The following is a 13486-nucleotide window of genomic DNA, read 5'->3' as shown; positions in this document are numbered from 1 at the left end:
TTTTTACCGAGGTTAATAGAGCGCGCGCCCCATCCTTTGCATGCGCCAGGAAAAAGTTTTTCCTCTCTACACTGTAAAATTATCATTCTGTGACTTGCATCCTTCTGTCTCTGAAGTACAGATATTATCAATACTGATTAACATCAACTGTCAAAAATTGAACGTCTTAAAGATAACGTTGCGAGTATATTAATATATCGAATGTATAGAAAACGTGCTCCATTCCTTCATATTTTAATTCTCAATAACTAAATTACTAATATCTACATTTTTTGAAGTTTTGGTTTGCATGATTTTAAGTTTATTTCGTTTTTCAGGTCGTAAAAGACTTCAAGCCTCACAAATATCATTGGCTGCAGTGGTTTCAACATTCCATTGAAAACGAACATTCCGAAATAGACGTTTCATCAAACTCATAATCCTTAAGTTTGTTCATTGCAATGCAATATATTGTATAAATATGTGGTTCTGTATTGACAAGCAATTTCCTTCTTCGATATGAGTTGCATTTTTGAAATCCTTATTGGTTGTTATCGGATGTTTTCAGATTTCATGCCAGTTGAAGTTACAATTTATTTCTCCTTCGTTTTCTTTATATTATGTTAGATTTATTGCAATCTTATTTTCGACATGAGCTTTTGTATATAAGTCTGAGCTGGATTCAGACATTTAAAGAGGTAACTATCTATCTACCAATTTATACGTTAATAACGTTCTGCTCATTCAAATATTTTAAATAGTTTATATAAATGTTTTTTAATCATGCAACAGATAAGTATCTGTTTTGTGAAACTATTTTGTTTTTAGTTATTTTTGTGTAATTGGAAGGTTTTTAATCCAGGTAGCGCACATAATGTTTAAACGTTACATAAACGTTTTAAAATGGTTGTCAGAACCATTTCTAAACGTTTATGAAACGAATTGGGCTACCTGAGATGATATGTTAATAACATTATTTCGAAATTTAAAAAATGGAAATGCAATATTTTTATAAAATTTGATGACTTCTTAAAATTTTGAAAAAACATAGTTACAATGGCCGTTTTGAACCACTTCCATTTGGTTTTTAAATGACGCTGTTAAGTTACAAAAGAATACTTTTGAAAAGTCCGAAGAAAATTTTCTAAGGTAAAAGCGATAGTTTGTTTTTCTTGAAATCTGGACATGATCGTATTTACCTACACACATTCAAACTCTAGAGAGCTTCTACTCTGTTGTACATTGTATTTTTCATATTTATAAGAAATAAATATTTTAATTTCTTAACATGAGTGTGTTAATTGACAAAATGTTTCTTGTTGAGTGAACATCGACTCGACACATGTTCAATGGTGCATTATAAATTTTACTTTATAAAACATAAACAGTGTATAACTTGATGAACATCAATGCGTAGAAAAGTAAATTAATGCTTAAAACATATCTATACTGGTGACAGCAGTGGCATATCTCAAAAACAACAGCGCTACAGAAAATTAATTTATTTTATGCAATACCACTTTTAATGGATTTGCACTTAAATCCTACAATACGCGTAAAAGATGTATGGTTATCTTTTTTATTTTAAATTTATAGTATATAGTTGAATTTGTACAATATACTACTATTGATGATATCGTTTATCACCACCGCGCATTAAAATATGTACCTTATAACTCAAACTGCAATTCAGCTTGATATTTAAGCATATTTTTTACGAAACACGAGCAATTATTTCCTTATCCATTCAAGATACTTAAAACTTGCTGAATCAAGAGATAAAGAAGACACCCACTTCTTAACTCCTACAAATATCACAGAAATTGACACTAATGCAGCTCCTGCTATGCTGTAAGTGTCTGGAACGTCATGAAACAGAAATGTTTGCCACACGAAAGCCAATACAATGTCAGCCGCAGCCCTCATCGTGGAAACAGGTCCTGCCATTTCACATTGAAGAGCTATAGTAAGCAGTGTTTGTCCAGCGTAACTGAAAATTCCTAGTAGAATGATGTAAAAGCTTTGAAGACCACATTTATGCCATCTGAAGTCGCCAATTAAAACTGTGAGGATAATTGTTTCCAAGATGGCAACCCAACCGAAGTTGAACATTATAATCGCATGGTGAACACTTCTCACTTTTCTGATGACGATGAATCTACAAGTACTAAAAAGTAGAGACCCTACTGCCGCTAAAAGACCATAAATTAGTTCGTTGGTGTATATAATGGTTGTCCCAGACAGTTTTAGAGGAATTTTAGTGGTGAAAATGATTCCTATCACTGTCAGAACGACTGTAATTGTTTGGAAGATGCCACATGGCTCCTTAAGAAATATTCTGGCTGCTACAGTCACGAAAACAGGGACGCTGAAAATAATCACGGCAGCTTCACCGAGGGGGAGGTAACGGAAAGCAAGAAAATTCAGGAATAAATTTGTTGCTCCAAATATTCCTCTCAGTATCAAAAGAAAACGCAAGTTCTTTGGCCCCAACAGGTTTTCTTGGCAATGTATTGACTCTGGAAGAGAAAAAGCAAAAATTGCTATAAAGCGATAAACTGCTAGTTGTCCTGGGTGAAGGTTTTTCATCTGTTTAACAAGAACTGCTGCTGAAGAATAAAATACTCCAGATAATAGTGCCAATAGTAACCCTTTGAAGACCGAAAACTTGTTGTTTCCCGATTGCTTTGTAGAGTTGGATGTGACAGCATTTTTGTTTTGAACAGTGTGCTTTTCAGGTATTTGAATGGTCAAAGTTTTTCTTCTATGGAACATACTAAATAACAACAGAAGAGGAAAGAGAAACTTCCAATTCGTCAAGTAGATGTCATCCTTGCACTAAAATTGAAAACAAAGTGATGATAAAATGCAATAATTGTTCCGAAAAAAAAATTCTAGAAAAAGACAATTGTTTAGAATTTTATTGAAAATTCTGCTTCATGGTTTTGTTGCATAAATAGAATGAGTGTACAAAAAGTAATTTTACACCTTTAGATATTTAAAGGAAAAAAATTCTAATGGGTTGCTTGGAAAGTAATTTCGTTTTTTCTCGGCAGTACATTAAACCTAGGCATTTCAAATGGTCGTAAGTAGTTCAATTCGAAAAATTTAATCTCTTAACTGGTGTTGTCATTCACCGTTTTGCAACAATCATTTTCATTATTGTGTCTTTATTAGCTTCAACTGTCCTTTTAGAACGAGCAGTATTTTCAACATCAAAATTGATGAATCAAAATTTTGAAAACCAACTTTGGTACTGGTGTACTTTCAATATATCTTCTCTATGTACATTGTTTTTTTTTAAAAAGAAATTGTACCTCTTTTATAGTAAAAAGTAAAATACGCTGAAAATTCTGCTTTAACTCTTCATATTTGAAAAGTAACCAATCAAAAAGTACGGCGTAGATTCAAATGGACCTTTTCACAAGTAAGCCTTGCTACTTAAGCTTTCAAAATACATAACAATTATACTACGTAAGTGTGAAGACTGGTGTGAAAAAATACAGTGAAATCCTAAAAAAAAAAAAATTATAATTTTCGAACAACCCAGTAATTTCCTCAAAATGCTATAATTACATTTAATTTATTCAAAGAACGCTAGACAGTCGAATTTTGCTTAATGCGTGGTTTAACGCTTAAGTGAATGTGTTTCGGGGGCCTTTTTCTCTTTTTCGAGCTGGCCAGGTCACGTTGAGTTTTTATCATAATATGCTTGATTTTTTTTTTTTTTTTTTTTTTTTTTTTTTGCCAAGCAACACGACACTTTTCAATAAGATTGCTCATATTCACTAAGCAGTTAGGAAGTTTACAAGATTTTAAATGTGAAATATTATTCTCTCAATATAATTCTATTTTCAGAAAATGTTTTCCGTATAGTCATATCGTCAAAGTACACGATACCCATTTTGATTCCAAGTGCAGATTTCAATTAAATGCTGTTAATTGTTTTGTCATCACATTAGGCATTGGTTGTTGGTTTTACACACATCTTAGTGGTTAGACGCCATTCTCTTACTCCCAAACGCACAGATTCGAACCTGGCCCCAGTTGGTGGATTTTCAAGATGCAGAAAATCAACAGCGTCCATATCGCATGATTTTGCGAAAATTGAACAAATATGACATATTTTTCAATGAAATATTCTCAAATATATGGTTTTCTTTAAAACTGGAATAAAAATCATAGGGTACTTTTCGTTTGCAAAAAAATGTATTCTATGTTCTATTCTGCACCCTTGACAACGTATATACAAAATTTCATGATAATCAGTTCAGTCTAAGGCATAAAAAGGGGAAAAACAAACAAAGACACTTTAGCATTCATAAAATTAATAACAATAGAAATTAACATCATTTTCCTGAGGTCCCTAGCAAAGTCAAACGATATGTGTTAAAAATTCCACCTCAAACGAAAACCTTTTCCTTTTTTTACAGTTCAAAATTCATGATTTTATTATTCTTCTAATACCAGTACAACGGCATGTTTCAAAGTTGGTCAATACGTGCTGTTTTATGTATGAACCTCTGAACACAGTGGAAAATTCTGTCACTTTTGCGATCTTGATTTCGGTCGAAAATCTTTTCGCTGATCCGATTTAAATCCGAGTCTTCTATTTCATGTCAGCAGTTTGATCTCTGTTAACAAGAAAATGGACGCAATGGGGTCGTTTGCGAAATTTTAAAAGTATTTTTTCTGAAATGGCATGCTTAAAAACAAAGGATTTGACCATTTTTCAAATCATTTGACTAAGTTTAATCTTCTTAAAAAATTATTTCAATCGATGCGCAGATTCAATTTAATTTTTTACGCTTCTGTACATGACATCACAAGTGATGAAATGCCATTCACTGCATCAGCGCAGTGCGAAATATTTAATTCGAATCTTTTCTCACATGTACTGGCAACGATATGCTTGATAGCAAGCGTAGAGCGCAATATTTAATTCACTTCTGAATTATCATAAGCTGGAAACGCGGTAGACAACAAGCGTAGGCATTCATTCTGCCAATGGAGTACGCGCCAAAGTGCATTAATTGTGACATCATAAAGACCACGCCTTTTGAGAAACGGATATTTTAAAAAATTAATTAATAATTAAACGTTTTCAAAATAAAAGATTTCTCCTCGCTCCATGTTTTTTTTGCTTATTTTGTCCACTTCAGTAACTAAAAGTAGTACTTTTGACTGATGGAAACAACCCCATTTCATTAAACCAGCGTCTTTTTTAGGTATTAAACGATTAATACTTACCATACACACTTAATCATACATTCTATTTTGTAAATTTTTCACAGAATTATATTTAAATGTTTTGTAATATTTTATAATTATTGATTTTGGTTCCTTAAAGTTCAGTGTTATACTTTTAGTTAAAAAAAGAAAAAGAAAAAAACGAGAACGTGTACATTATGTCCGTGTAGTATTGGATCTTTGGTATTGGTCGGTAGACTGCTCGGTGAAGACCACATTTTTAAAGAAAAATAGAACAATCCGTCGTATAACGCTACGCGGGAGCGTCCCGGCCGCCAAGAAAACCAAACGTCAGCAGCCAACAAAAGCAAATCCACCGCCAAGTAAGACGAAAGAAAAAATGCGACTAAGAAACAGTTTACACGACAGAACAAGTTGGGGTTTTCTGGGTTTTTCACTCCTCTGTATCTCAGCCCCATGAAGACCCCCGGAGTTGATTTTTGGTACACTCAATCTCTAGTGGCCCGTGGCGACATAAACCGAAATACAATCCCCAGGACCATCAGGGGGAGGAGGAATTCAAGTTAGAAAATTCCTGTTCAAAAAAGTTTTCGCTTTCTTTGACAGGGCTACTGACCAGACGAAAAGACGAATCAATCTGAAATTTCGCACACACATTCCTTGTGCCCTACTGATGTGCCTTTTGCGGCATTTGACCCTTCTCCCCCCTCCCCCCTCGTTTTTACCCCCGAAATTGTACCTTCCCGGGGTTCTATCACAGCGATCCGGGGGGGGGGGTATGGTAATGATTTTTTGTATACATATTCTTGGGGGACCATTGAGTACATATACAAAAATTCATCCCCCAGGGACATCATGGGCTGGAGTAATTAAAGTTTGAAAATCACTAATTTCTCCTAAATTCTTATGTACTGATTCTCAGCTCATAGGATTTGCTAATCTCTGACTGCAATTACAAGGTTAGAACAGATCTAAGATCTAACATTTATTCAAAAGTTGTCTTAAGAAATGAAATTCAATCAAGACTAATAAAACAGATCCAACAGTTGCAACTAGTCGTTAAATCGCGGATATCACAAATTTGCCATTGCGCATGTGCGCGGACTTTGCTCATTGGGCTTTCTGTTTTAGATTCTATGTATATATAAACAATATACAGTCGACTCTTGCTAACTCGAAATTGAAGGGAAGACATAAAAAATTCGAGTTACTAAAAATTCGAGTTATCAAAAATCTTACAAAAAATCATTCTATTTAAGGTATAAGTATTCTTATATGCCTCATTAACAAAATCGCACACAAAATAAGAACGTACCTTACTTTATTTAAAATATCTGTCAAGAAGAGTTTGACGGGTACTCTTTTTCTCTCCACGTCAATTATTTTTTCCAAATGGGAAACAGCATTGAATGTCTTTAAGTCCATATCAGGTCTCGATTCAATAAACAACCGCATCACATGCATGGCACTTTTTGCTTCATTAAAGGTTATCTGTTTCGGATGGATAAGTTCTTCACTCTCATCATCTTCCTCTTCTGAGAGTGGTCGAAATTCGTCAACTATGTCTTTGTCCGATAAATTTCCACACACTTGAACATCATCATCTATGTTGACAAAGCCTCGAAATGTTGTTACAAGATCTAGCTGCAGAGCTTTTGACACTAAACTCCATTCCTCATCAACTACTTCCTCGATTTCCTTTTCTTTTTCTTCCTCTTCTAGGTGGATTTCCTCAGCAGATGCTTTATGGAAACCTGCCTTTCTAAAGCAGTTTGCTATTGTCTTTTGTTCAATGCAATTCCAGGCTTTATCAACCATTCTCATTGCTTGCAACACATTTCAGAAGGCTTGCTTCCTTCATCAATTTCAGCAATGCATTTTTTTACGATTTGATGACGATATTTTAGTTTGAAATTTTGGATAATAGTTTTGGATAATATTTTGGCTGTAGTTTTGAAGTGGTATTGGGAGGAAGGAACTCCAGTTTTACAGATTTTAATTTCGTTGTAATTGAGCTTGGATGGGCTGTACAGTTGTCAACAAATAGGACAATCTTGCGGTTTTGACTAGACATTTTACGGTCTAAATTTTTCAGCCATTTTTCAAACAATTCAGCTGTCATCCATGATTTTGTGTTAGCTTCATAATCCACAGGAAATGATTTAACTCCAGCGAAACATCTTGGCTTTTTTGATTTTCCTACCATTACTGGCTTCATTTTTTCTGATCCATCCATGTTGGTGCACAGTAACAAAGTTACTCGTTCCTTGCTTCTCTTTCCACCCTGGCAAGCTTCCCCTTTCACAGCCATTGGTTTTGTCAGGAAGACATTTAAAAAATAGACCTGTTTCATCGGCATTGAATACATCTTTGTCGTCATACTCTTTTAGAATTGAAGACAGTGATCCCTTCCATTCTTCGCAGACTTCTTGACTTCCACTTTCTCCACAAACTTTGTAAAAAGTGATGTTGTTTCTTTTCTTGAAATTTTCAAACCAACCACTGCTTGCTTTGAAATCTGTAAAGCCGAGTTGCTTCCCAAAATTCTCCGCTTTTTCTCTCAATATGTTTCCACCGAGTGGAATGTTCTGGGTACGGCACTTGGGTAATCCATTTTATCAAGCACTTTTCTACTTCCGGGTATTCCGCTATCTTCATTTTTTTCCGATCCCCTTGATTGTCATCAAAGTTTTTCAGAATAGTCTCTTTATTTTTGAGAATGGTTGAGAGTGTGCTATTCGGAATGCCAAATTCCTTCGCAATATCTATCTTTTTCTTTCCCCCTTTTTCAACCGCATCAATCACCTTTTTTTTCTCTGCAATAGAAAGTGTAGTGCATTTTCGTTTTGTAGCCATATTTCGATGACAAATAAACCTTTTTCACAGCACTAATAAGTAAAGTAAGAAGACGATGGATGACTAGAACGAGAAAGGGTTTGTGTTCGAGGAACTGGTTATTCAAGTTCAGAGAACGCTTATTCTAGAAACTCGACCATTGTCCACAGAAAACAGCAGCCGAAACATGTCTCCCCTCCCACATACCTGTGGTGAACACAACTGTGAAAATCACTAACAAAAGAGCCCGAGGACACGTTTTTCTTCTCTAGAGCGCGTAAATGAGGGAGAAAAGTGATAGCTGTTTGAAAATTCGAGTTTTAAGGGATTGAAAATTTTTTAAGTAAATGGGAAAAAAATTCGAGTTACCAAAAAGAAGGTGAATTTAATTCGAAGCGATAAAATTTCATTAAAAACGCAATAAAGGTGCAAGGAAATACTTTTTTTTCGAGACATCGAAAATTTCGAATTATCGAAGTTTGAGTTATCGCGAGTCGACTGTATAAGCATAGAAACAAATTAATGAATGAGATTAGGATACAGTCCCCCCCCCCCCCCAGTTTTGTTGATACGAAATTTCCTTCCTTCCTGTTTTTCAGTTTTGATATATTTCAGGGGGAAGAAATTTTAAATGTCAGTGAAACTGGGGTTAAACATTAGACTATTTTGCATGACATATTATATGAAACTGTACGCATAAGAATATGATACATCTTAACTTTATAATTGAAAGCGAAAAATAGCACTTATTTATTGGTTTGCTTATTTTCTAAATTAATGCCTTTTTCACAAACATAACACATTATGAATTGAAAATACATGAAATATGTGTGTGGATATCCGCGTTTTGCTGTAATTGGTTAACAGATAAAATTTTTGCAATTAATTTAAGCAAGACTTTTGAAATGAGCTAAGTTCGCGTTCATGCGCAGTCGCTGTGGCAATTTTGTGATATCTACGATTTGACGTCGAGTACAGTTGCATACATACCCCCCCCCCCCCCCTGTAACAGCCCCCGGTGGGCTGTGATGATTTTTTGTATACATATTCTTGGGGGCCCATTGAGGACATCTACAAAATTTCAACCCCCAGGGACATCATGGACCGGAGTAAATAAAGTTTGAAAATCACTAATTTCCCCTAACGCTGAAGCGTAAGCGAATCAAGTGTGGCCATGCAAAGATCTAGCAATTAATTAGAATTTAAAGCAGGGTAAGTGCTCCAGTAGTCGGCCAGTCTGCGATAGTTGGCCACAAAGAGATAAAACTACTTATAAATAGTATATGTGTAACCCAAAATCAGATTTGATGCATTCCCACACACATTCATTTACCTACTCCCAATTATCATCCAACAACAGATAAGTTCATCAAATAGTAATAAGTATCGAAAAACAGTAACAATTTAGCAGTGTTGAGTAAAAATTCCTTTTCTAACGTGTTATTTCTTCTAAAAAAATGTTTAAATTTTCTGCCTTATCTTTTTTTCGACAAATATAGTCATTTCGTCATTTTATTGCTTCTAATGCAGATTTTAATTTAGAATTCTCGAAAACAGGTGCTGTAAATTCAGTCCATCGTTGCGTTTAGAAAAATAAGTTCTAATACTCAACGTGTCATTACCAAATGGTGATTTATCGTTTTTCTTATCAAACCATCATACGTTGATGAAATTGATAAAACAAATGATTTGATTTCAATTAGTATTCATTCGGCAATAAACATTCTAATTGTAAGGTATTAAGATACGATACTACAATAGTTAGCTCAAGTTATTTCAATGAGTTAAACCAGTGGTTTTTCTTTCTGTTGCTCAATATGCTAAACTATTTGCTTCACCAAAGGTTCAAGAAGCCTGTATTTTATTAAGGTGAATTATTTCAAATGTTGGTACCACTTCTTATTACTGGCTTCTATAACGAAAAATTTAATTTCTTGGGTTTTCTATTCTGGGAAGTCAATATTCATTGCTTGTTTAAAATGATGCCGACTTTTTTCAAAATTGCATTACGTAGCTACAAATTCCATTTCAGTTCATTCATCGTTTACTAATATTCTTGTTGAAAGCTCTAATACTATTTTCATGACACCCCCATTTCACAATTTCAATATACCTACATACAGACCCGTCATTTGGGCAATCACGGGAGGGGGGGGGATTGACCTCTCAGGGTTTCTAAAAAAATAATGCAATTATATATTTTGATGCATTTTTCCTATAAAATGCATTGAATTCAAATCCTATGCCCTTCTCCCACCGAAAAACTTTGAAAATACGAACGAGCTTACATAATTCATCTAACTCTAGTTCGTTCACAACGAAGTACCCTAGTTTTTTTTATGATAAATTTTGTTTTAGATGCGACTTTGATTGGTAATCTTTTACGTAAACGGACTTTTACTTACATTGTTTTGAAATGAAGTTACTTCCAAAACTACAATATTAATTTTGTGCTCCGTATGCTGAAGTTTCATTCTAATGAACATAGACCAGTCAAGTGTCAATTATATCGATCAATAAGTCGCTATCTTTATCGGTCATGAATTTTATTAGCTGTTTTGTTCAGTCTTTATGGTAACAAAAACAGTTGATACAGAAACCGTTTTGAACCAAGCGGGAAAGGGGGAGAGTCCAAATTCTCATGTTCTGAAAGTTTTCAAAACTCCCCCCCCCCCCAAAAAAAAAAAAAAAAAATCTGGTTTAACCCTGGTCTTTTCCATTTATCAAATTTCTACTTTCGCAGATGTGATATCATTTTAGTTAGTGGTGTAGAACAAGAGTTCTCAAACTTTCAGGTTCTGCACCCCCCTTTGAAGACTGACATAAGATCACGCCCCCCTTATATGTGGTGGACACATTTATAAGGTCACGTCCTCCCCACCACAACGTGCTTGATACAAACAGTATAATAGGAAACCGTTGCTTTTATTTCCCATCTGCTTAAAGTTGCGAACTGTAATATTTTTAAAATAATTACGTGTACATAATATCAATGCAAAAAGATGTGATATCTCATCAAAAACAACCCTGTTGTAAAAATTTCCCCGCCAAGAAAACCCTTAACTTTTCCGCACAAAAAAGAAAGCCTTCACACATCCTAAACCCAAAAACCCTCAGCCTTAAAAAGTTATGATATCTAGTTTGCCTGCCAAATACCTCGGCCAAGCTATCATCCTCCCTCTTCTCCTCTTTCATCTCACCTACTTCCATTAGAACCTCCTCCCACCTTCAACTCCTCAGAATTATAAATAGATCCTTTAAATTGTTTATCTTGTTTGGCGGGAGGCTTTTTGCTCACCAAGCAACCACTTCACTTTGAAAAGCTTCCCGCCAAACAGGATAAACCATTTAAAGGATCTATTAATATTTCTGAGGAGTTGAAGGTGGGAGGAGGTTCTAATGGAAGTAGGTGTGATGAAAAAGGAAAAGAGGGAGGATGACAGTTTGGCAGAGATACTTGGCGGGCAAACTAGATATCATAACTTTTTAAGGCTGAGGGTTTTTGGGTTTAGGATGTGTGAAGACTTTCTTTTTTGTGCGGAAAAGTTAAGGGTTTTCTTGGCGGGGAAATTTTTACAACAGGGTTGTTTTTGATGAGATCATATATATACATTCTATCACTACGACAACAGCAAATTTTTAACGAATGATTGCAAAATCCTTAAATAATAATAAAATGATAATATTGTGAATTAGAATTTAAATACAAGTATTTTGTAATTTATTTATGATTAACCCCTTAATTATCTATTGAATTTGGTTGAAAAGAAAGAATTTTTGTAATATGTCTGGAGTGTGTGTTCTGCAGTGCTGCGAACCAATGCAGAAAAGACAGTTTTACAGAAATTGACGGGAAAACTTTCATCCAGGGAACCTTCTCCAAACTGGAGCTGGTTTGAGTTCTCATTTTTGGTGACAAATTTGGAAGCTGCTTGACACCAATTTATGAAATCACATTCGTCATTATTTAAATGAAGACACTAAAGAATTGACGATTTGGTTATTTGAGAGATTTTGCTTAAGGGGCAACAATATTTAAAGATAAAAACAAGTAATTATTATAACTAGCGTTCGCCCAGTGGCCTAAATTTGACCATATTCATAACTGAAAATTTAAAAAAACTTATATGAACTGTCCTGCATCCAACATTTTTATTTCTACTCTTATACATCCGTTTATGGCACGTCTGGGAACATCCAATTTTTTATGTTACTTACAATACATCAAAAATCAATAATTCATTCTAATTTTGTTTCTTCTATGTTATTCTCTAAATAAATGAGTGAAAGGGGATTTTTGATACTTAGGTAAGTGGCATGGTTGTCAAATTCTTGGCGTGAATAATTTTATTTTAGTAACCAAGTTGCTTTGGGATAATCCGATACGTACGTTTGCAAAGGAAAAACAGTTTTCAACAATAAGCCTTTGAGAAAAATTCCACATGTTTATGAAAAGTAATTGCAAAATTAACGTAAATAAATGGATAAAAGTTAAGTTTTTGCGAAAATTCTTACCTCGGAAACGCGTAACATGCTGAATTGGATATTTACGTGCTGAAGTGAAATTTCATTTACATTTATTGTGATATACAATGGCGTCGAAACATCTAAACAGTTAACCTTCGGTACTGGAACAACACGCCGTTAACAAGCGTATCTACAGGTGTCTTGTTTCTAAATGAAAATGAATTGCTCATCATTTGTTATCATTGCGATGAAAGATGCTAAAGAATCTTTAATAAGGTTTACGGAAGCGATTGTATTTTTCAAGCATATATATTTCGCGATGACGCGTCACATTTTTCGTTAGATTACCTTCGTCATACATGTGGTTATAAGACGTTTAAAGGCACGAAAGAATGTTCTATTAATGGCTAAAGCTCTAGATTAGCGGTCTCCAGTCGCCAAGGGCGACCATTTCATTGAAAATGGCTACTAAAAAATCAAGCCTTATCACCAGAGGTGACGACTATGCATGTTTTTATCCTATCGTATGTGCTCATCATATCGCTGTTAAAAAGCATATCGTATATCGTGCTACGACAACACGCTTACGCCGATTCTGAGACGTTCAATATTCTTTGGTTCATAGCATCTGCATACTCCACCTTGGCATCGTAATTCGGAGCTAACTCCCTAAAATTTATTTTTTGTGCTCAAAATATTTTTCAAGAAAATGGCTACAAAAAGTCAAATCTACCATTTTTTGTGACTCTGGTAGCCAGTGCCTGCTATTCAGAATTCCTAGTCTAGAGCTGTATGGCGTTATTATATTTTCAAGATTCAGGTCCGAATCTGTAAATTTCCGATCCCCTCCCCCCTGCAAAAAATCAACAAAGCATCTAACCGTCCACTGGATAGCTAAGACCCCCTATTCAAGTAACGATTTTTTTTTAAAACGAGTGATTGATGTTTGCTTTGTTCCAAAAGTCCTGCTTTTTTCATTGCTTCAATATTTCTA

General features: G+C 34.6%; 2 protein-coding genes across 2 annotated transcripts in view; one reads left to right on the top strand and one right to left on the bottom strand.

Annotated features, from left to right (window-relative positions):
• LOC129217407 (uncharacterized) overlaps positions 1-1198 on the top strand; it is a 70091-nt gene extending 68893 nt beyond the window's left edge. The window contains exon 26 of the mRNA XM_054851707.1: positions 318-1198. Coding sequence (XP_054707682.1) covers positions 318-324 — 7 coding nt within the window. The 3' untranslated portion in view covers positions 325-1198. The remainder of the gene's footprint in view (positions 1-317) is intronic.
• Positions 1199-1541: 343 nt separating this feature from the next.
• On the bottom strand, positions 1542-12853 carry LOC129217396 (solute carrier family 35 member G1-like). Its single transcript, XM_054851696.1, has 4 exons — positions 12841-12853; positions 7535-7642; positions 6682-6932; positions 1542-2652 (listed from the first exon to the last, which is right to left on the bottom strand). The coding sequence occupies exons 1-4, from the start codon at positions 12851-12853 to the stop codon at positions 1711-1713; spliced, it is 1314 nt and encodes a 437-aa protein (XP_054707671.1). The 3' UTR covers positions 1542-1710.
• Positions 12854-13486: the final 633 nt, after the last annotated feature.

The sequence above is a fragment of the Uloborus diversus genome, chromosome 1 (genome assembly GCF_026930045.1).
Source record: "Uloborus diversus isolate 005 chromosome 1, Udiv.v.3.1, whole genome shotgun sequence".
Classification (NCBI taxonomy): domain Eukaryota; kingdom Metazoa; phylum Arthropoda; class Arachnida; order Araneae; family Uloboridae; genus Uloborus; species Uloborus diversus.
Note: the sequence above shows the minus strand (reverse complement) of the source record. Positions and strands in the feature narration are given on the sequence as shown.

What these genes read in the sequence shown, in the direction of transcription:
- LOC129217396 (XM_054851696.1), bottom strand. An exon ending in ATTCAATGCCGATGAAACAG is followed by an intron (nt 6,933 to 7,534) that starts GTCTATTTTTTA and finishes GTTTCCATAAAG; the next exon opens with CATCTGCTGAGGAAATCCAC. An exon ending in AACTTATCCATCCGAAACAG is followed by an intron (nt 2,653 to 6,681) that starts ATAACCTTTAAT and finishes CAATCGGGAAAC; the next exon opens with AACAAGTTTTCGGTCTTCAA.